Source organism: Lepisma saccharinum, chromosome 28, assembly GCF_977018435.1.
Source record: "Lepisma saccharinum chromosome 28, izLepSacc3.1, whole genome shotgun sequence".
Lineage (NCBI taxonomy): Eukaryota > Metazoa > Arthropoda > Insecta > Zygentoma > Lepismatidae > Lepisma > Lepisma saccharinum.
This window is the reverse complement of record NC_139256.1, coordinates 24,384,880-24,406,880: the sequence shown is the minus strand read 5'-3', so window position 1 is coordinate 24,406,880 and position 22,001 is coordinate 24,384,880. Positions and strand designations below refer to the sequence as shown.

Sequence of the window (22,001 nt, the reverse complement as noted above, 5' to 3'; positions counted from 1 at the left end):
GACGATGATGGACCTGACCTTAGAAGAGTCAGAGGAGAAAACGGCGAGCGCTTGGGGATTGATTTACATATCAAGTTGCGTTTGAAAAGCGATGGTGGCCATTCTGTTAAGCTGCGTGTCGAGGTGCCTTCGAGCTGGGTTCTGAACGGAACTGGTTTTCCCATTATAATGTTACTGGCAGGCCCTCTGACCCATATTTGACATGGAAATGATTCCCAAGCTAATGCTCATGTGTGGTTACCCCTCTTGTTTGTTTTTCTAATCTTCTTCGCTCATCTTTATTGGCTCTAAATCTGTTCTTGTCTTCAGCGATGCAGTGGGGTGTACAGGAGATGGTTTCAGGGGGCCCCTTGGTTCAATATCCATAAAAGAAAGAACACGGCGGAGTGGTTAGCACACAGCGCTACGAACGCCAGGGACGTCCCGAGTTCGATTCCCTGCCTGGGCATGCACGTTCTATCTGTGTCCCTTCACTCTTCAATTTCACCCATCCTCATCTTCGCGATTAGCCAAAAATAGCAGAAATGCGAAGTAAAATAAATCAAATCAAGATCTACGTGTATGTACATAATATATATTGTTCTTTCCATTTCTGTTAAGTCGCTTTTCCACAACTTTGGTTAATCGCGACAGGTGAAGTGGATAATAGGATAAACAAAGTTCGATCCTGGAACCTCTGGTTTTGTGGTGCGTTCTACTCATCACCTGCACGGAAGCTGGTTGTTTATATATATATATATATATATATATATATATATATATATACGTGTGTGTGTATGTATGTATATATGTGTGTGTTAGGTAAAGTAGTAGACAGTAAACACCAAACAAAAAAATATATTTTATCTTACCTATTGTGTTTGGTAAGTGTTAACAGTCTCCTACTTCACTTATTTATTTGTGTGTGTGTTTGGAGCATCATTATGTCTTATCTTGCATAAAGATACATTATTATTATAAATTTTAATTGTGAGTACCATAATATATTTTTCACTCAATCATTAGGATAACATTAAAATACTTTATAACGGTCTTCTATAACGATAGTTGGATGGCTGAGGAAATTGTTGAAATTAGACCGTTATATATTGGGTGTGCGAGAAATTTAACTACTCGTGTGTCATTTTGAGGAATCCTGTTATTTTTTCCAGAACATAAACAACGGGGAGTGCTCATTCTTCGGCAAGCCCAGGCATTTGGCGACCTGTTCGGTGAGAGTGAAACGAGAGAAAACTTAATTGTTTTCCCTTCCTCTAAAAATAGTGGTTAAATTGTGGTCTTTGTTGTAAACGTGCATTTTTCTCACTCTATAATACAACCTTCCATTATACATTACAGCGGTTTAATATTTTTGTTAAATTTACTGCAAGAAAAGTATTTTAAATAGGAAATTCAAGGTATGTCAGTACTTTACACATCCATTGTGCATTTATATATCTTCATAAATATCGAGTTTAGTTACTACTTTTTCATTAAATTACTTAATATATGTTATTCTCTTTATCGCGACACCTATCGTCTCCAAAACTAAGTTTTACTGAGTACACGTAAAGGTGTACTCAGTATTCGCTGAATATCAGTACAATAAATAAAATTAAAATTTATGAAATATATTAAAAAACGTGTGTGAATCTTAGAATATTAAAAAAGAAGACATCTGCGTGTAATAATTACAACTCTTTCTGTTTATTCACCATCGACATAAAAGCATGCTCTCACTATATGAAATGGCTCGACCAGAATGGAGTCACGGGGTTGTACGCAGTGATGTGCCGTAGACTATAAGTTTACGTCTACATGCGTTGTCTACACGTAATATACGCGTAGATTACATTAGGTTGTAGTTTACATAGACTACGTAGACAATCTAAAGTGCATTAAAATTAATTTTCAAGGGTTTCATGAAAGGAAAGTGACATTTTCAACTATATTGGTTCCTAACGAACTGAAAAGAATCCTATTTAGAACAAAATTTATCTTCTCTTCTATTATCAACTATGGAAGAAGATAAATAGTATGCAAAATACAACAACAGATGGCAGTCGTGTGGCAAGAGTGGTCTTTTCCCCATAAAACACTAGAATATTTCTATATTAGATTTCATCCTAGGTGAGAAATTGTTCGAATTTGGAAGAAATAGTATGGAAAGTTCTTACACATCAGCAACAGATACGCAGTATAATTTTCTTTTAATTCCACGGCGCCCTTTGCTAAGTTATCACCTTTCGCCATGTTGTTTACATAGATTACGTCATCTACGTGTATAAAATAGTCTACGTGTAGAATGTAGACTATCGTTATTTACGCGTAGACGCACATCACTGGTTGTACGTCATCACCCTTTGACCTAATGTTCCTTTCAAAGTAAGTATGATCAAACAGCCTAACCACAAGTAGAGAAGTCATGATCAAATCCTTCCAAAGCTCATCGGTATGCCACTGTTGATTAATTTAATTGGCTTGGGAGCCAATTCTAAATTTGGAGCCACATGTTAGATGTAGTTTACAAGATACCGAAAAATTTGCAAGAGTTCAGGGAGAGGAACTTAACAGCCGGTCAACACATCAAGGAGACCATCATCACATCACGAGTTAAGAGAACAAATGTCTGTAAAAACCTGCGTGCCTGCATTCGTAACGGAGGTGCCCACTTTGAGCAAGACGTGTAATGTTCTTTAATTGTATTGTTCATTGCTTCCATTCACATGAAGATGAATGAAGTATTATTTCTTGTACACAAATGTGAATGTTAGCAACATTTGTACCTTGTTGGATAGCAGATGACACAAGGAAGTAATTTAAGTAATTTGTACGCTTCGTGTCATACCATTTTTGTTATTAATACGTTGCCAAGTAAACTAAGAGTGCATTTTTTTATCATCACTTGTAAGTTTAGACCCACCTGTTACTTACATGTGATTGTTATTTGGGATAAACTTATTTTCAAGGAAACACTTATTTGTTAGCTATCAGAAAACGCTGAAATATGTGCCATATAATGAACTGTTTTTTCTCAATTTCTATTTTTATGTGGAAAATTGTTATTTAAAAAAAAACAATAGCAATTCGATTATCTCAAAAATTACTAAATTTCGGACGGGGTATCATATGGTCAAATTTATTGCAAATTGCCTCTACTTTAACCCCTTTCAGGGAATACATCTAATTGCAGGTCACCCTGTATATATATATATATATATATATATATATATATATATATCAAAGAAGAAGAAAGGAAACACTCACCGGACAGTGGAAAAAATCAGAATTTTCGCTAACTTTGTCGAACCATCTTCGGTGCGAGAAGGTGCTACGACAAAGTTAGTGAAAATTCTTAATTTTTCCACTGTCCGGTGAGTGTTTCCTTTCTCCTTCTTTGATTCTTTTTAGCCCTTTTTGCTTTTATCCATATATATATATATATATATATATATATATATATATATATATAATAGTAGATTGACGGTTGATGTGCCAAGTAGGCAAAGACTGTCAACCTACTTTTGCACCACCCTGTTCATATGAGGGGGAGGGGGCGCGTGCGTGTGTAAGTTTTCTTGAAGTTCACTAATGCTTAGTGAACATACCTACACTTCAAAATGACATCCTATATGGCAGGGGGAATCCAACACGTGACCCTTTGATTATAATTACAAGACGATATCATTATCACTGCTCCATCGGGAGGCAAGGTGTACAAAAGATGTACAAAAGTTAACAATAAAAATACTGAGAATATTACTCTGAATTTATAAATAATTCACGTATAGGCAAATTAATAATAAAATTGACTTTAAAAATATGTCTTCTTAAATATTGTTCCTCTTATTTGCAATTGTTTGACTCATTTCATTGTTATATTCTTCACCTCTTACTTTAGTATGTTCATTGATTGAGTAGTTGATTTGTTTTACTTCTCCTGTGTTGACAATTACAGTTGTCAATATGATTATTATGGTTTTCAAAAGAGCATGTCTTCCGTAAACTGAGCTCCAACTTCTATTGTAACGTTAATGCAATGAACACAAGCCTATCAATGTATCACCTGGGACTATTCTTTGGTATTGTTTTTTTTGGCTTGTTTCCGATTCTTTAGTGGCTTTTTATGAGTTTCTTCGTTTCAGACTGGTCGAAAGCAGGTCATTTATTCAATACAAAGGATTGCGCTGAGGTGGGAGGTATTAGTGCCTCATCTATGGAAGATGCCCCAAACTCGCTTTCTTCTCGGTGATAAATCATACGAGTTGATACTTCATTGTCTTCGAGAAGTAGAAAGGTCACCTAAGGTCACAGGTGCCTCCGTGGAGGGTCAAGAGGCTAAACTGACCCCTTTCCATTCTTTCTTTATTGGTAACTTTTTACCCCATTCTTTTAACCTTTCTCTCGAATCTCATTCCTGGCTTTTGATCTATTCATTTTTAATCATTTCCTTGTACATGTTTTCACGTCTTTTTCATCCCATCCCATTTTCTTCTCTCCCTTTCTCCTATCTCTGTCACTCTTTCTCCCTGTTGCTTCTTCATTTCTCTTCTCTTTCTTCCTTGTCACTGTGTCTCAGTCTGACTTCTTTGTATCTCTTCATGTTCCTACAGCGAGCTATGATGTCAGAGGACCCAGGGTTCGATTCCCGGCTCGGGCATGGGTGCTGATTTTGTCCCTTCATTGATTTCATCACATCATCACTCATGCTCATCTTCGCGATCAGCCAAGATGAGGATGAGTGATTATAATACGGTCTAATGACGTCAGAATATAGTTTGTCTAAATTCCACTCGGACAGGCTAATAGTTACTGGATCTACAGTGTGAAGCTGCATCAGAACCACCACGAAATATGTCTCCGCCGGAATCGAACCCAGGCCGCTTGAGTAGTACAAGGCGAGAGCGTTACCAGTACATCACGAGGGAAGCAGGGGTATGAGTATACTGACGTGATATTTGCTTGAGATGCCGGCGCCCGTGGCCGAGTGGTTAGCAGGACTCCCTGGGTTCGAATCCTGACCTGGGCGTTTGTGAGCGCCCATTCATTAATTTCATCATATCATCACTCATCCCCATCTTCGCAAATTAGCCAAAAGTGTCACAAGAAGCGAAGTAAAATAAAGAAAATCAAATCAATATCATTAATCATCTTCATCGTCGCGATTAGCCAAAGTGACAAAAAATTAAACAACTGAAGAGTTTTTAAGTCGACTTTACGTACAGATTGGCTAATCAGGACTGGGCCTACAGTTTAAAGTGTTTTGGGAACTACTATGTACCTCCACTGCTTATCGAACCAGGAATCCCTTGATTACAAGACAACAACGTTACCACTACGCCATCGGGGAGGCTCGCTTGACATTGAAAAGTGTGGGGGAGGAATAATTGGACCTCTCCACCCAAATCTAGTTATAAACTTTCCCCCCGTTTCAGTTCTGAGTAAGGGGTCTAGAGACCTGATCAACCTCGGCCTTCAACTAATGGATGATGCATGTCCAGTTCGAGACACCTCCTACCGAAAACGCACCAAGAAGGACTTTCTACTGCAATAGCTCTTTTCTTTTTTCTAGCAGGAGTCAAGTTACTGGAAATGATTGATATTTGCATAGCGGCAACGAGAAGTCGGAAAATGACCCGTGTCGCCAAAAAATGTCACTTTCTTGACCAAGTTTTTGCATTGCTTTAGGTTCATTAGCAGGTGAATAACGCATCAGTGATCATGATACGCAGTCTTCTAGCCAGGGGGCAGTGTGATCCGTGTAGCCACTCCGCCCAATTTTCTTCTTGAAAAAAGTTATGTATATGTGGGCACAACATAGGAAAGTCCTGCAGGGGCGGTAAACATAGGCTTTCCTTTTGCTCTGAAATGAACATTCGACAGGGAAAAAAAAAGTATTTGGAATGGAGTCATCCTGCCTGGCCGCTTCTCAAGGTTGAGGATTCACCGAGAAAAAAGGGTCAGTCATGTTAAAGGTGAAAGCTATGATTCTTTTCCCCTGATATAATAAGAACCTGGTTTACGGCCTGGATACTCAGTAGGAGAGGCATCTTCTGAGACCTTGAAAGCAAGTGGCGGCCTGCGAGGATACGGATGCAGGATGAAGCTCGTGGTGAGTGTATTTTGTTTCTTCGCTTCTCTCCTTTCTCTGTAGCAGTGGTTCTCAAACTGTGGTACGCGTACCCTTAGAGTTACTACCAGTGATGTGCAGTAGACTATAAGTTTACGTCTACATGCGTTGTCTACACGTAATCTACGTGTAGATTACATTGGGTTGTAGTTTACATAGACTACGTAGACAATCTAATGTGCACTAAAATTAATTTTCAATGGTTTCATGAAGAGAAAGTGACATTTTCAATATATTGATTCCTAACGAAATGAAAAGAATCCTATTTTCAACAAAATTTCTCTTCTCTTCTATTATCAACTATGGAAGAAGATAAATAGTATGCAAAAAACAACAACAGATGGCAGTCGTGAGGCAGGAGTGGTCTTTTCCAAAAAAACACTAGAATATTTCCTATTAGGTTTCTTCCTAGGTGAGAAATTGTTCAAATTTGAAAGAAAGAGTATGATAAGCTCTCCACATACATCAGCAACTGATATGCAGTATAATTTTATTTTAATTCCAGGGCGCTCTTTGCTAAGTTTTCACCTTTCGCCATGTTGTTTACATAGATTACGTACTCTACGTGTATAAAACAATCTACGTGTAGAATGTAGGCTATCGTTCTTTACGCGTGCATGCACATCACTGGTTACTACTTGAAATGGATACGCAATTAGCTCGCAGAGTGGCTTTTCATTCATTGTATATCTAAAAGAAATATGTACCGAAAGAGACTAAATTTGGGGCCGAATCTCCGCTTGAAAGTTTCAAGTGCACAACCAGACTTCAAGAAACTGTGACAGGCTATGCAATCACATCAATCTCACGTGAAACTCTGGGGTTTTACAATAAAACTCTAAAATTGTGCTTGCAACTTTGTTTACAAACTTTTTTTTGTTCTTTACTTCTTTCAGTAACTCTGGAAAAACAATATGTAGTTTTTCTTAGCATACATACGTTTCACATTATTGTTTTTGTAACTCAACATAAAGATTGTAAACGTAGGAACGCCCAATAAAATAGTAATAGTACGATTCTAATATTTATTTGTTTACAATGTTTCCATGCCATTTTGGTCTATTGCAAATACACGTCTCCAACATAAAAAACCGCCCCACCAATCAGACGGAGTGGTTTTCACATCGCGCTACGACTGCAGGGGTCCCAGGTTCGAATCCCCGCTTGGGCATGGATTGTGAGTGTCTATTCATCATCACCCATTTCCATCTTCGCAAATTAGCCAAAAGTGGCACAGAAAGCGAAGTAAAATAAAGTAAAAGAAGGAAATTCTCACAATTCGGAGAAAACGTATGGTGCGGGTACATTAGACGTTCAATTAAGATTAAGGGTACAACGAAAAGAAAGTTCGAGAACCTCTGCGCTACAGACCTGGTATAGACTTATCGCACAATGCGAGAACAACCTGGCGCTCTGACCTCACCGTGAAATGATTTCCTTGCCTAAATTCTTAGGTTCTTTTAGCATAAATAATACATGTACAGTGTGTTTATGCTGAGAAGCAAATCTAACGAACCTAACAACATAGGCATACCGTGTGTGACGTCAGAACAGAAAGTTGTTCTCGTATTGTGCGATAAAGGAGACCCCGGTATGGATGTATCTATCCGCTGTGAGACTACAAGCCAGCGTAAACGAATGGCTTGTAAGCATAGGCCTGCACAGACTAATTTATTTGGCGGTGCATTAAAGTGGTAGTTTGCCTATGCTATCTAGACAACGTTAATCTAATTGTCGGAACTTCATTTTCGTTTTTCACGTAAACTACTAGCGTCATTCAGAAAATATTAATGTTTTGGCGTAAAACATAGACAATAACCTATGGTACAGAACTACATATGTTAATCTACTTTTCCACATATTCACCATACCCATTCAAGCACTTTACATAGCGTGATTCCAATTTATTGATACCGTCATTGTACTCGGTTGCCGCCTATTGACAGGTTTTATTATCTTCACAATATTTTATGTGTTGTTCATTATTTCTCTAAAATTTACCGCTTATGAAAATATTTAAAAACATTATTGTACGTTGCGCCATCTTTACTTGAAAATAAATTCAGAAAGTGACATATACAGCTAGTGGGCTATGAGCTCATTTTTCAATGTAGCCTCATTATAAACACTTGTATCTATCAATATTTTACAGTTTTGCAAATAATATTAGAATATTTTTACAAGCAGATCATATTGTTAGTATATCGTAGCGCACAGATGACGAAATTAGCATTTGTTAAAAGGTTCTTGTAGTTAAGAGAGCTTACTCCTGTAGTGTTTTTTTTACGAGATTCTATTTCACGAATCATTATGTTGTTTCTTTTTGTTTGATTTAGTTTATTTTACTTCGCGTTTTGTGACTCTTGGCTAATTTGTGAAGATGAGGATCAGTGATGAAATGATGAAACCAAGCCCGAGCGGGAACCCTTGGCGTCGCAGTACGATGTGCACGAATTATTATGTATGAGCATTCTTTTAAATTCATATTGTTTACATTATATTGCATTTTATATGCTTCTTTTCCTTCGGTAAATCTTAAACAATAATAAACAGATCTTCTAAATTTCTATTTGCAATAACAGATAGCGCTGGAACTTTCTAGAAGTTAAACGTAAAGAGGTTTAAAATAAATATTAAATATGAATTTGGCATTTCCTGCATAAAGTTAGGACACAATGGGAAACAGGGAATGTAAATAAAAATTGGAAATACGTAGTTTAAATTGCACTGGTGATTTGTTATTTCATTCTTGGTTCTTATGATATATTCTTCACTACTTTAAATTTTAAATGCATTTTAAATTGGTCCATTTTACAGGTTTGTATTTCCTATTTCTGTAACCCTGGATAGTTGTCTAGTTTTTCTGACTTTCTGAATTTAGAAAACAGATTTTATGTTGCTTTTTTAGGTTTGGACCATTATATCCTTGCTTGTGACGGCAAGCTACGCTAAGAAAGACGACAGCCAATCTTGGAATAGAGGAAGCGTAGCGCAATACAGTTACGATGAAGGAGATGATGTGGTTGATGATTACGAGGCAGAGAAAAGCTTAAGCAAAAGAGGTTCCACAAGCTACAGCTACAGCTCAACCGACTACGGCCACAGCGACTATGGGCACAGCGGATATGACTATCCTTCCCACGGTAGCGTCGGGTACAGTGGCGGAATAGTAGCGGTAGCACCAGCTCCCACGCACACCCAAACCATAGCCGTTCCCAAACCGGTTCCTGTCCCAGTTATCAGGCACATACCCGTCCCTGTGCCTCATCCCGTGGCTGTCCCGGTGGCTCAGCCGTACGCCGTGCATGTCCCACATCCGGTGGCTGTCCATATCCCGCATCCTGTAGCCGTCCCAGTCATCAAGACGGTAGCTGTCCCTGTAGAGAAGCCTGTTCCATATCCTGTGGAAAAGCATGTCCCGTATCCAGTAGAGAAACCATACCCGGTTACGGTAGAGAAGCCAGTACCTGTTCCAGTACCAAAACCGTATCCTGTCCATGTTCCAGTTTACAAGCATTACCCCAAGAAAAAGTATCACCACCATAGATCGTATCACTACCATTAAAAGTATCGCCACAAATTTTCTAGTCCAATTTATGCAGGTTAGTATCTCTGATTCATAATTTCAGTATGTTGTTATTGTGCGCACACAAACTATCATACATATAAATAGAGACAGGAATTCATAAATATTTATCGCTCTTTAAAGCATATTAGACATAGATATCGGCTTAGGACCTCTGTTTCCAAGATGTTTTCGATTTTAAAAATTCTTGCAGACATATTTTTTTTAAATATTTGTTACTTTAATGGTTTTCATATACTTTTGACTAATCGCATTTATGAGAATGAATAATGATTAGATAAAGACTGATTAAGGACACTCACAAAGCAACATCCATGCTATAGCCTGGATTCGAACCCAGAACTCACGAGATCGTGAACTAAATCTCAACACTTTCGGCCACAGAAGTGGTAGAAATGCATTACATTCATAGAAATCTTTGGAGAAGAGAGAATAATGTATATGAAATCCCCCCCCCAAGAATAAGGCAATAGATGCATATATTTCTATCATAAAAAACAGTTACAAAGAATACAAACAAAGTACATAAATATTTCTGAACTTGTTGACGATATAAGAAAGATGAATAAACAAAATACTGAAACCATAAAATTTCAAGAATCCAAAAGTTACAACAGATGTCAGGAAAGAAGCAATTGTAAAAATTTATCGAATTCCTACCAAGAAAGAAACAAACATTAGTTCAGCAAGGAATTACTTAACTTTAATCATAGAGGAAGTAAAGAAATTCAGAGTTAAATACAAATGCTTCTGCTGCTCTTTTCTTACTTGATCTTTATATTGTAATACCGCGGTCATTTTGTAAAAATTAAATTTAAAAATATCTAGCGTATTGCTAGTGCATTAGAACTAAATTCTAAATTTTTTGCTCATTAAAGTTTTCCATTGAGACCTGTTTTAACGAAATATGAAAGTGTAACTTTTCGTAAGATAATGTCACATTTTACGGCATTATGGGTGCGTTAAGACTATGAAAGTTTCGATTTTAAGGCATTATGGGTGCGTAACGACTATGAAAGTTTAAATTTTAGGGCATTATCTGAATGTAAAGCCTATCAAAGTTTCAATTTTGAGGCATTATGGGCGCGTAAAACTGAAAGTTTCAATTCTTTCTGTATTCTGTTACTAGATGGAGCGGGTGTGACTTGAACATTAATACCACGATAGACCATATAGGTCCTACGTTTTCGCACGTAACAAACCATAATCTTTTTATATCAGAACTAAATCACAATGTTGTGGAAACGTGACTTAAAAATCACATTTGCCATAGTTTTAGTTTTTACTTGTTCGATTATTTTCCAGTATACGAGTTATTATAACTTCGCGGGTGAACTCGGACCAAGCCTGGCTGCGCAGTAGCAAGGGGAGGAGTTACTGGTCGGCACAGCCAATGCGCGTCATTCTTCTCTTACTTTGTAAGAGCTGTCGACCAATCACACGGCGAGTAGGTGGCAAGTACGGAAATGTATCTGCGCGGTCACCCGCAAAGATACAACTCGTCAACTCTAGAATCAGTAACTACGTCGAAACAGAATTAATTTCCATTACACTAGTTTTAATTCTCGGCTAACTTGTAACAAGAAATAATCCAATTTCAAAGAGAGAAGCTACGGATGTAAAGCAGAGTTAAAATGATTTAGACAGAGTTTTAGGAAATCATTCACACGATTACGTGACAGAAAGGAGGAGAAAGTAAATCAATCCTGGATTTAATAGTCCAAGTGAAAGTGGATTGAGAAAGACCTGTTGTAATTAGAAGAAGGAAAGGTGAAAGTACATCAAGAGTGAAAAAAAAACAGATCATTCAAGGTCATTTGGCAAGATTGAAAAAGGAGGAGGGGATAATTGTAACAAACGGGAGTACTGGTTCTGAGAGAACTGGTATTATCTTTTCTCGCTTCTGCAAAGAAACGCATTACTGAATGAATTTAGAGTAACTACATTTTCCTCTCACCCTTTGAATCATGATTATTTTGTTACAGTCACAATGAAGGTTGGTTAGTAAAATGTATGGGGGCCCGCAGGGATCATTTCCACACCTAGAAAAAGGAATACTGCTCATGTTTTTTCTCTTAGACCTATTATTTGTAAACCTTTTCCGCTTCTTCTTTCTACTTGTGTTTCTCTTAAGCTCTCCATATTTTCTTAGCAAATTTGAGATATCTTTCTTTTTACTTCTTTTCTTCTGGGTTACTTCCATGTTTTCTACCTTTTATGTCATACTCTCTTAATCTCTTTCTCTGCTGATATTCTTCTGTTTCTCTTTCCTCTCTTATTCTCTCTCTCTCTCTCTCTCAACATTTATTCTTTCTCTCTCTTTTATCTCTTCATTTCCTTTCCTTCCTCCATCTTCCTTACTTCTATTCCGTTTACCCATTTAATTATTTTTCTCCATATATATTGTTTCTTTCTTTATCTTACTTTCTGCTTATCTATCGCTTCTTTTCTTCTCTATCAAGTCTTCGAAGTTTCTCTTTTGTTCCTCATTCCTTACGTGATTAGCACATCCCTCTACGACACCACGGGTCCCGGGTTCGAATCCCAGCCTGGGCATGGATGTACATTGATCAATTTCATCATATCATCACTCATCCCCATCTTTGCAAATTATCCAAAAGTGGCACAGAAAGCGAAGTAAAATAAAGCAAATCAATCATTTCATCCATTTCCCTTCTCTTGCAGCGTTCCTGTGTTGATTGATTTGACTGATTGATTTTACTTTCTATTTTCTGCCACTCTTGGCTACTCGCGAAGATTCAAATTCCAATTCGCCAACTTCGGAGTAGTAATCGAGTCGCGCTACGACGCCAGGGGTCCCGGGTTCGAATCCCGGCCTAGACATGAGTGTCCCTTCATCAACATCTTCATATCATCACTCATCCCCATCTTCGCGATTAGCCAAAAGTTGCAGAAAAGCGAAGTTAAATAGGCACTGGGCCTAGAGTTTAAAAGGGATCCCCACCACTATATGCCTCCTCAGAGTATCGAACCTAGGACCCTTGATTACAAGGCGACGCTACAATTACGACATCGGGCGAAATGTTGCAAATGTTTTCATTGTCTGAAAAATAGCTGTATTAATTAACGATTTCCCTAATAAGTTATTTAGTGTGATGCGCATTAGACCAACAATTACTTTGAAAATAAAATTTTATCTGCAATAGTTGGATTTCACGATAAACTCAGAAAAATTGAGAAAATAAAAATTTAGTTACTGAGCCTAGGTATAGGCTAACTCAAGCATCCAAATCTATTCGGAATTGAGTTTGCAAGAACGTTTTAATGAATTCATTCAAGATAATCTTCGTTAAAGTGGACGAGTTGTATCTTTGCGGCTGAACCTTGACCACGACTGGCTGCGCAGTAACAAAGGGAGGAGCTACCGGCTGCCTTAGCCAATGGGTGTCATTCTCCTCTAACTTTGTAAGAGCTGTCGACCACTCATCGGCGAGTAGGTAGCATCTATGGTATGGACATGTATCTGCGCGAATTAGTCAAGGTCACCCGCAGAGATACAGCTCGTCAACTTTCTAATAGAGTGTTAATTCCAACCTGTACTTGAATCTTGTGTGTGCATGCAAAGAGCTACACTGCCGAAAATACAATATTAAAAATAAAGTTTATATTCATACGTTTCTGCACTTTTTGTACTATCATACTCTGTTAGTTTAATGTCTGGATATATTTTGTGAATTATCATTAATTATCATTAATTTGATACAAGTTGTATCTTACAACCCATTTAATAACGGACGAAAATGAGTCTCACACGCAACAAATTAAGAAAAAGTTTTACAGTTTAACTGAAGTTTAGTTCTTAAAAAGGTACGTCGTTTTGGAAATATTCCCTAGATGCATCGGTGCCAGTATATAGCATAACAATTACAGCTACTCATAAACTCGATCATCACTTCTTAACAAATTATTCTTAGGTATATTTCCAAATGAATAAGGGAGACATCTATACGTGGAAATATTCACAACAGAAGTCCGGAAATAGAAATTTATTGCATGATACATTATGAATTCTGTGTTAGGCCTAAATATTTCCTTTCACCTGAAGGGATTCAGTGAAATTCTGCGGACAGCTTCTGTACAGAACATCTTAAATTTTAAAAGTGTAAGTCTTTTGTATTGGTATTCACAAGTAGACAGCTAGAGTCACAACGCGCATGCGTGGTTTTCATGGACGTGATTGGTAAAGAAAACGCGGGAAAAGAACAACGGTCACTGAAATGGCTGTTATACCACAATACAAATGCTAATGAAGTCTGAATTAATTTAATATTGTTCCCCAGTACTAAATTTACTAATTATGAAAAGTTGTTGATGAATATTGCTTTAATTATTAAACATTTTATTTCAGCAATTGCGACCAAGCACCGAAGAGTGGGAGTTTTCCAGTACCAGTCTCCGTGAGATACCATTTCAAAGAAATAAGTTAAATATATGTTACTTGTTTACTCTTATACTTGTTGCTAATTTTATTAAATAAAATGTTTTGTAATATGTTTTGTAACATTTTGTTTTACTTTTCCGCCTAATTTTCGTTATTGAAATAAGGTTTCTTGGTGTGCAACAAGACTACATGCTTTATTTATGTTCTATCTAAGGCAGTGGCGGCAATTAAGTGGGGCGAGGGGGTAGTTGCTCTCAATTTTGAGCCCGCATTATCCCACCCCAGTTTTGGTACCTTGCCCCCCCCCCCCCCCACGGTTTTGGAACCCAATCGCGGCCACTGATCAAAGGTAAGGGTAAATTGAAAAAAATGTTGTTTGTGTTTGTTTCTAACCGGTGGAAGCACATAGTGGCTCGAATTCCACTTTGAACTGTAGGTCCAGTTCCGATTAGCTTATCTGTGCATAAAGTGGAATTAAAAAACAACAAATCAATCAATCAAAAATGGAGAGGAAAACACATTTTAATAAAATGTGAGTAATAACATCTGACAATTATAGAAACAGAAAAAAAACAGAATACTAAAGGAACTCTCACACCAAAGAGACAAGCGAAACAGGTCTTTCGCACAGAAGTGACAACACACAAGCGAAAGGATTACGAACTGCACACAAGTGAATATATTTACTTTCTCCACCTGGGCATTCGCGGTCAACAGACCGAGGGACACGATACAGAAAAACTGCCTAGACCAAGTGACACACAAGCTACACATGTGCAGCTTGAAATACCATTTCTGTCTGAAAACTCCCTAACAGTAGTAAAATTATTTTATAAAAATCTGATGTGGATTCAAAATAACAGTAAATATGACAATAATAATAATAATAAATGATACTTCATGCCGACATAGAAAGTTTACAACTTAATACGCTCGGTCACAGAACCAGCGATATAATATTAACAGTGAAAAGATATAAAATTTATCGCACCACACACACACATATTATCAAGTGGTTTAATATGTTGTCCCTGTACAGTAAGAATATACATCGTTTATCACGACACAAATGAAAATTCTAAGCATAGATCCACAGCGGTTCAGCTCATTGCTCGTGCAGTACAAATTTCAATCTCATTTTTCTTTCATAAATGAAAAACACACCTATTAGACTTTCTCAGTCCAAAGAGGAATGATGGTAGTTAAAAATATCCAAAAAATGAGCAATTGTGAGGGTGTTATGAGCTGTTCAAACTTGAAATTTGAACGTTTGAACGGAGTGTTAAAATTCGGCTAACAAAGGAGGTTATAAAAGTGTCCCCCTCCGATTTCCATGAAACTTAGAAGGTGTATAGAGGGGCCCAAAGGAAGAAGTACGTGTTTTTTTGTTTCGGCTAAAAAAAGGTTTTAGGGGACAATACCTCCCCTCAAATGTCAAGATGAGGACAAATTGAAGTGGGGATCTGATCCCGTAACCACGTAAATATGGCATAAGAAGAACACGCACATATAATTGGAACGCACACAGCACAGAACTGTAGGATTGTCGGTACCAAACGCAAGTGCTATTGTGAAGGACGATGGCGGTTGAAGTTCTGTTCTAACAGTACTGGCAGATACACAAGTGGGACACTTGAGATATTAAGTGCATTTCACTGGAAACACAGCACTGTGCTGTGTGTGTTCCAAATATATGTGCGTGTTTATCCTATGCCATATTTAAGTGGATTCGGGGTCAGATCCCCACTTATCCACCTCTTTTTTAATTACTTTTATTCTACATCCTGTGTTGTTTTAAGGAATGGAACTATGTTGGTTCGAAGCATGCATTCTTCTCTGCTTATTGATGTCATTATTTCAATTCATTGTCATCACATTGTGTAATACAGACTGAATTAAAATGGTGGTGGATAATTGGCCTACTGTTTCTTTTGCTGTTGGGTGTACCAAAATCATTAAACTGGTGACTATGAGGGTCAACTCCTGCTTGATTTGACATGGAATGACCCTTATACGTGTGTTAGAAATTTAATAGTGACAACTAGGTATTAATTCTCAATGATACGAAAGGGATACCTCTGTGAAACTTTTGCAGCCCTTCGATGTAGTCACCAGCATTGTGTACAACCGTTGCCAGTGATGTGGAAGTTGTAGTATTTCTGTAGCAGTGCCTGTTCTGTTCGAATGGAGCGGTCTGTTGTCTGAAGAATCTCTGGAACAGTTCGGAAGCTCCATCTTCATCTGGTAGAGCTCCTGGCAGCCCCATCGAGCTGACAAATCAGCCACAGGTTGCGCTACATGCGCCCGAGCATTGTCCTGCAAAATGATGGGAGGATTCAGAAGAAAGTGTCCCCTCTTCTTTCGCAACGCAGGTCGCAGGTTTTGTTCCAAAAATGCACAGTAATACTGCGCATTGACGGTCTGTCCTGGCGAGAATCTAGTCGTGTAATCGTCATTTGTTCTTGCCAAAAATGGTACAAAAGTGATAACAAATAGCAAATACACTAATACCACCCTTCATAATCTACAAAATCAAATACTTAATTACCTGTTTCTAAAACTCGATGTAAGAAGTGAAATACACATCAGAATTTTCACATTAGTGAGGTTCTGACCAGTGTTGCCAAAATCTGTAAGCACAATTTCCCTTTGAAAGGGGTACAATTTCCCTTTTTCGCCCATTTTTTCCCTTCATCTAAAGAATTAAAATAATAATAAATATTATCGTTGATCCATGGTCGTATGTATGTATAAAATATTTAACAATTTAACTTTGAAATGCTACGACGCCAGGTCCCGGGTTCGAATCCCGGCCTGGGATGGCTGTTTGTGAATGTCCATTCATAAATTTCATCATACCATCGCTCATCCCCATCTTTGCAATTAGCCACCCTCTCCCAAAACCGGGACATCAGGGTGAATGGTCAATAACCTCGAGCCCCAAACGGTAGCCAGATGTGGACCAACCCAAATTCCACCCTTCCTCTCAGAACAAAGTATACGACAATTTTTTTTTAAAAAAATTCTCATTTTCAAAACTGGAATCTCTTATAATGTTTAATATAATTAATATTAAGTCTGTCTTAAAATTTCCCTGAAAATTCGCTATTTTTGATCGAATTTCCCGTTTCACTTAAAATTAGCTCCAAATTTCCCTTCAAAGAGGGAAATTTCCCTTCATGTGGCAACACTGGTTCTGACTTCACATCTTTAGACCACCAACTCCTCTCGTCGCTGCGCATGCGCCTAGTGTTGGAAGGAAGAGTCCATTTACTGAGAGGTAGCTTAGGTATCAAACTAACGTGTGGTATAAGTGAGAAGCACCGGTTCCATTTCATACCGTATATACAGCAGTGTTGCCACTATTAAATTTCCAACCCACGTACGTACATAGGCAGTAGCACCTATAGACGCATGCCTAATAGAAGTATGTAGATTCCTCTCGAGAACAATATTGTAAACAGAATGGGATGCAAAAACCCATTACGGGAACGGTAATTCTGCATCGCCCCACTTCAAAAGACCACTCTGATCTTAAAATCGAAAGTTTATGCACAGAAAACAATACGCGATTACAGGAGAGATTTCTATCATAAATCTCCAGTCGCATTGACATGGCTATTATTACTCATGCAGTTGCTAAGAATTGATCATCACCTTCAGATTGGGGAAAAGTGACTGAAGTTTTTTTTAAGCATACTGAAACAGTCTCCTGCTAACGTCATTCACGTCACGGAAGCCATTAATGCCCCTTCTCCGTCTATCTTGTGTTTTTACATCTGTTCTTCTCTGTTCGGTGGCTATTTGACACTGTTCTCTCTTCCTGCAACTTGTCCCGGTAGATGGCGCGAGTGTTGTACAAAGCAGAGAGTGGATTGTTACTTGGTAGAGGCAAATTGTCCATTCGCAACTTCCTCCCTGTTTTTGTGCTGTAGGAAATCCGTCATTATCCTGTACAGAGAGGCGAACGAACAATTAAATTGGGTACAAATTTAGTGGAATACCGGAGCGACACGCGACAAATGTTGCTTGAAAATTAATATTCAGTAACACATGCAACCTGTCGAAACGAAGCGACACGACAAGCTTTGGTTTGAGTTAGTGTTTTAAGTCCACTTTATGCACAGTAAGGCTAATCGGGACTGGACCTACAGTTTAAAGTGGGATCCGAACCACTTGTGCCTCCACCGGGTGTCGAACCCGGGACCCCTCGATTACAAGGTAATGACGCTACCACTGCGCCATGGGGGAGGCCCTGACACGACAAGCTGCACGTGCCCCTTGTCGCTTGTATGTTGCTCGGACTGGTCCGTTTTCTCAATACCGTGTATCGCCCCGGTCTGTTGTTCCCTCAATTATAGTGAATGTTTTGCTTTAGGCTGAAAGGGTCCGTGTCGCATAAGTGTGAAATCCCTGTGTCGATTCGGCTTCAAGGCCAGAGCTTTCAGACCGAGGCGACACGACCCACATCCAGTATTCACTTCGCATGCCCGACCAACAGACCGAGGCGACGAATTTGTCATTACTTCAATTTCTCCGACCTTCCTATGAGACCGGACTTTCTGGACACCTTTGCTTGCTTTCTCTTTTCCTTCTCTGTTCCTCTAGTTTTTCTTTCTCTCTTTCTTGCCCAGTTTCTCTCTCGCTCTTTCTATCTCTTTCTTCCCCAGATTCACTTTTTCTTCCTTTTTCCTCTGTCCATCTTCACTTTCTCCCATGTTTGTCTTTTATTTTATTCCGTCTCATTTCAGTCCATCCTTGTGTCTTTCTCCTTTCTTATATTTTTCGCTTTCCTTCTCTCTCTTTATCTCTAGGGTCTATGGCTGAGCCTTTGTGAAGACGCCCAAATGTCAGTCTCCCTTCCACCACGTAGTATACCCTGCATTTGGCAGACTACCGAGGCACTGGCGTCTTGACCCCCGGCCAAAATAAACTTCCGTCGGGCTCCTGAGTGCTGTCGTGGGTTTGTTTATTCTCTCATCCATTTCATCTCATCAGCTTTCATTACATCTTAGTTATCAGACAAAGTTGGTAGAAAAGTAAAGTAAATCATATACTGATTGATACACCTGCTCACTCCTTACCAGCCGTCAGGCACGTAATGTAGAAATATGATTCGGGCAGGAGGGTCCGAACCAAATATCTCAAAATAATTAGCATTATAATGTTATTTGGTAAATGTCTGTTATATCGGAGACACATTTCTATCGTATATTTTCAGTTTCAAATGGTTTGTACTTACCAATTGTGTATTGTGGAACATGGTTGAAGGTGCCATTATGCTTTTTACACGAAAATAACTTCCATTTTTCACATTACGAGTAATTCTTTTGAGTCCTTTCTTCCGTTGCGGAACATACAATATGGCGCGTACAGCTGTGGATCAGCGCGCGTTGTGCTTGTGTTTTGTCGATTTGGAGTGGGTATGCAGTATTTCAACCTTCTTAACCGAAAAATACCTACTTTCGTGTTCATTATGTCATCACAAACCATTGACGGATAGCCTCAAAAACCATTCACGATAGCCCCTCGAACCATTGACGGATAGCCCCAAAAACCATTTACGATAGCCCCAAAAAAACCATTCACGATAGCCCCACGAACCATTGACGGATAGCCCCAAAAACCATTCACGATAGCCCCTCGGGCCTCCCCCATGGCGCAGTGGTAGCGTCATTGCCTTGTAATCAAGGGGTCCCGGGTTCGATACCCGGTGGAGCACAAGTGGTTCGGATCCCACTTTAAACTGTAGGTCCAGTCCCGATTAGCCTTACTGTGCATAAAGTGGACTTAAAACACCAACTCAAACCAAACCAAACGATAGCCCCTCGAACCATTGACGGATAGCCCCAAAAACCATTCACGATAGCCCCAAAAACCATTCACGATAGCCCCAAAAACCATTCACGATAGCCCCACGAACCATTGACGGATAGCCCCAAAAAACATTCACTATAGCCCCAAAAACCATTCACAATAGCCCCAAAAAACATTCACAATAGCCCCAAAAACCATTCACGATAGCTCCACGGACCATTTCCGGCAAGGTTAGGTTAGGTTGGGTTAGGTTAGGTAAGCATAGTTAAAAAATGAAAAAAATTCTCGTAAAAAAAGGCACGTTTGGAAACACTGGCTAGACCGCGTGACTTTCGACGCTCGCGCCATCTGCAGGTACATAATGGAAAGAACGGCATAATGTTGTCGCTTTGCACAAAATGCAAGTTTATTATATCAAAAGTGCTTATTTCTTGTTGTGCAGCATTCTACGGTGAGAAAATACCTCTACGAGCTTTCAAAATGCTACAGAAACTCATTTCCGTAAGTAGTTTCTTCTGTAAATATGAAGAAATGTGTCTCCGATATAACAGACATTTACCATATGTTTTTATTACATGGATAGGTAAAGGACGATATAAGAATAGTGACATAACAGCACTATTCATTATCAAGTTAACGTGCAGTTAAGGTCGGAAACATTTGTGCAAAAATAACTGCCCTGGCAAAAAAATTAATGTCAAATAGACAAACAATTGAATATTTATTGAATAAAAAAAATTGTTGATCCAGTTGACGAAAAGTGAAGTTCCTGATGATATTTTATGAATGTAAGCAGTAAGTAGTAATATATCTTGCATAAATCTTCTACTGTTATTCAAGGTAGTATGAATACAATATAATTTTTGCTTCCAAAAATTTTGGTGGAACTAAATAACATTCAATTAATTGATTGAGTTGGTGTTTAAGTTCACTTTATCCACAGATACGGCAATCGGGACTGGACCTACAGTTTAAAGTGGGATCCAAACCACTATGTGCCTTCACTGGGTATCGAACCCTGGACCCCTTGTTTACATAACCTTCTATTAAAGAAGAAGTATAACTTCATTATTTAAAGATACTTTATTATTTCATTATTTATTTTTTGTAAGTAGTCACCCCTAAATACGTCCTTGCAAGCCGCTCAATGTTATTCCTGTATTGCATGTCTTATGGTGGACTTATGTTTTCAACATTTGTTTTGTGCTCTTCACTTCTTGGAACTTCCATCCATTTTCACAGACATAACTAACATGTTCATAATAAGAACCTGAATACCGAATACTAATAGAAGAAATTGTGCAGAAAGGACTTTCCAAAACTAAGTTAACACAAATGTATGTCTTAATAATAGTATTTTTACAGTATCCTACTGCAATATGATATCCACGGGCACCTGATATTAACCCCTTTCCTTTTGGGATAAGGAAAAGTGATGATTTCTTTTTTATGTTATTGTGGTCCTCTGTCGTGTTTTCAATTTTCTATCCTTTTTCTCAATCTTTGTACTGTTTTCTTGCTTGCTCCCTCTAGTCTCGATGATTTCTATTTATATTTGCATTTTGGTCGTTGATCGCGACGATGAGGATGAGCGATGAAATTGATGAAAGGGCACTTACAATGAACATCTTTGCCCAGGCTGGATTTCAAATCCTTAGAGGTCGAAAGTCGACTACTTATTGGCCACCGAGCCATCATTTCTACCCCATCTCTCTCTCTCTCTTTTTCTCTGGGTGTGTGCTAGTTCTCTCTTGTTTATCTATCTTCCTTTCTTTCTAGTTCTTTTCTTAATTTCCCCCTTCTTTCTGTTATCGTCCTTTCTCTTTAGTTGTTATTCGTTTCCATATTTTGCTTAGCCTCTCCATCCCCTTTCTCTGGATATGTTTTGTTTATCTTGCGATCTCCTTTCTTCATCTCGTACATCTCTTTCTCTCCATTCCATTTGTCCTTTCATTTCACTTAGCCTTTTTCTATCTCTCTTCTTACCTTTTCTCTACCTGCTTCGCTTTGCACTCACTACTTGAAACAGCAACAGGATGTAAACTAGTCCAGGAACAACTATTTTTTTTCTGTTATCACTATTATCG

At 38.4% G+C, this 22,001-nt stretch overlaps 1 protein-coding gene across 1 annotated transcript in view; it reads left to right on the top strand.

Annotated features, from left to right (window-relative positions):
* Positions 1-6,022: 6,022 nt before the first annotated feature.
* Positions 6,023-22,001, top strand: part of LOC145980863 (uncharacterized) — a 57,937-nt gene continuing 41,958 nt past the window's right edge. Inside the window, exons 1-2 of the mRNA XM_083113945.1 lie at positions 6,023-6,091; positions 9,018-9,671. Of these exons, the coding sequence (XP_082970071.1) occupies positions 6,080-6,091; positions 9,018-9,671 (666 nt within the window). The 5' untranslated portion in view covers positions 6,023-6,079. The remainder of the gene's footprint in view (positions 6,092-9,017; positions 9,672-22,001) is intronic.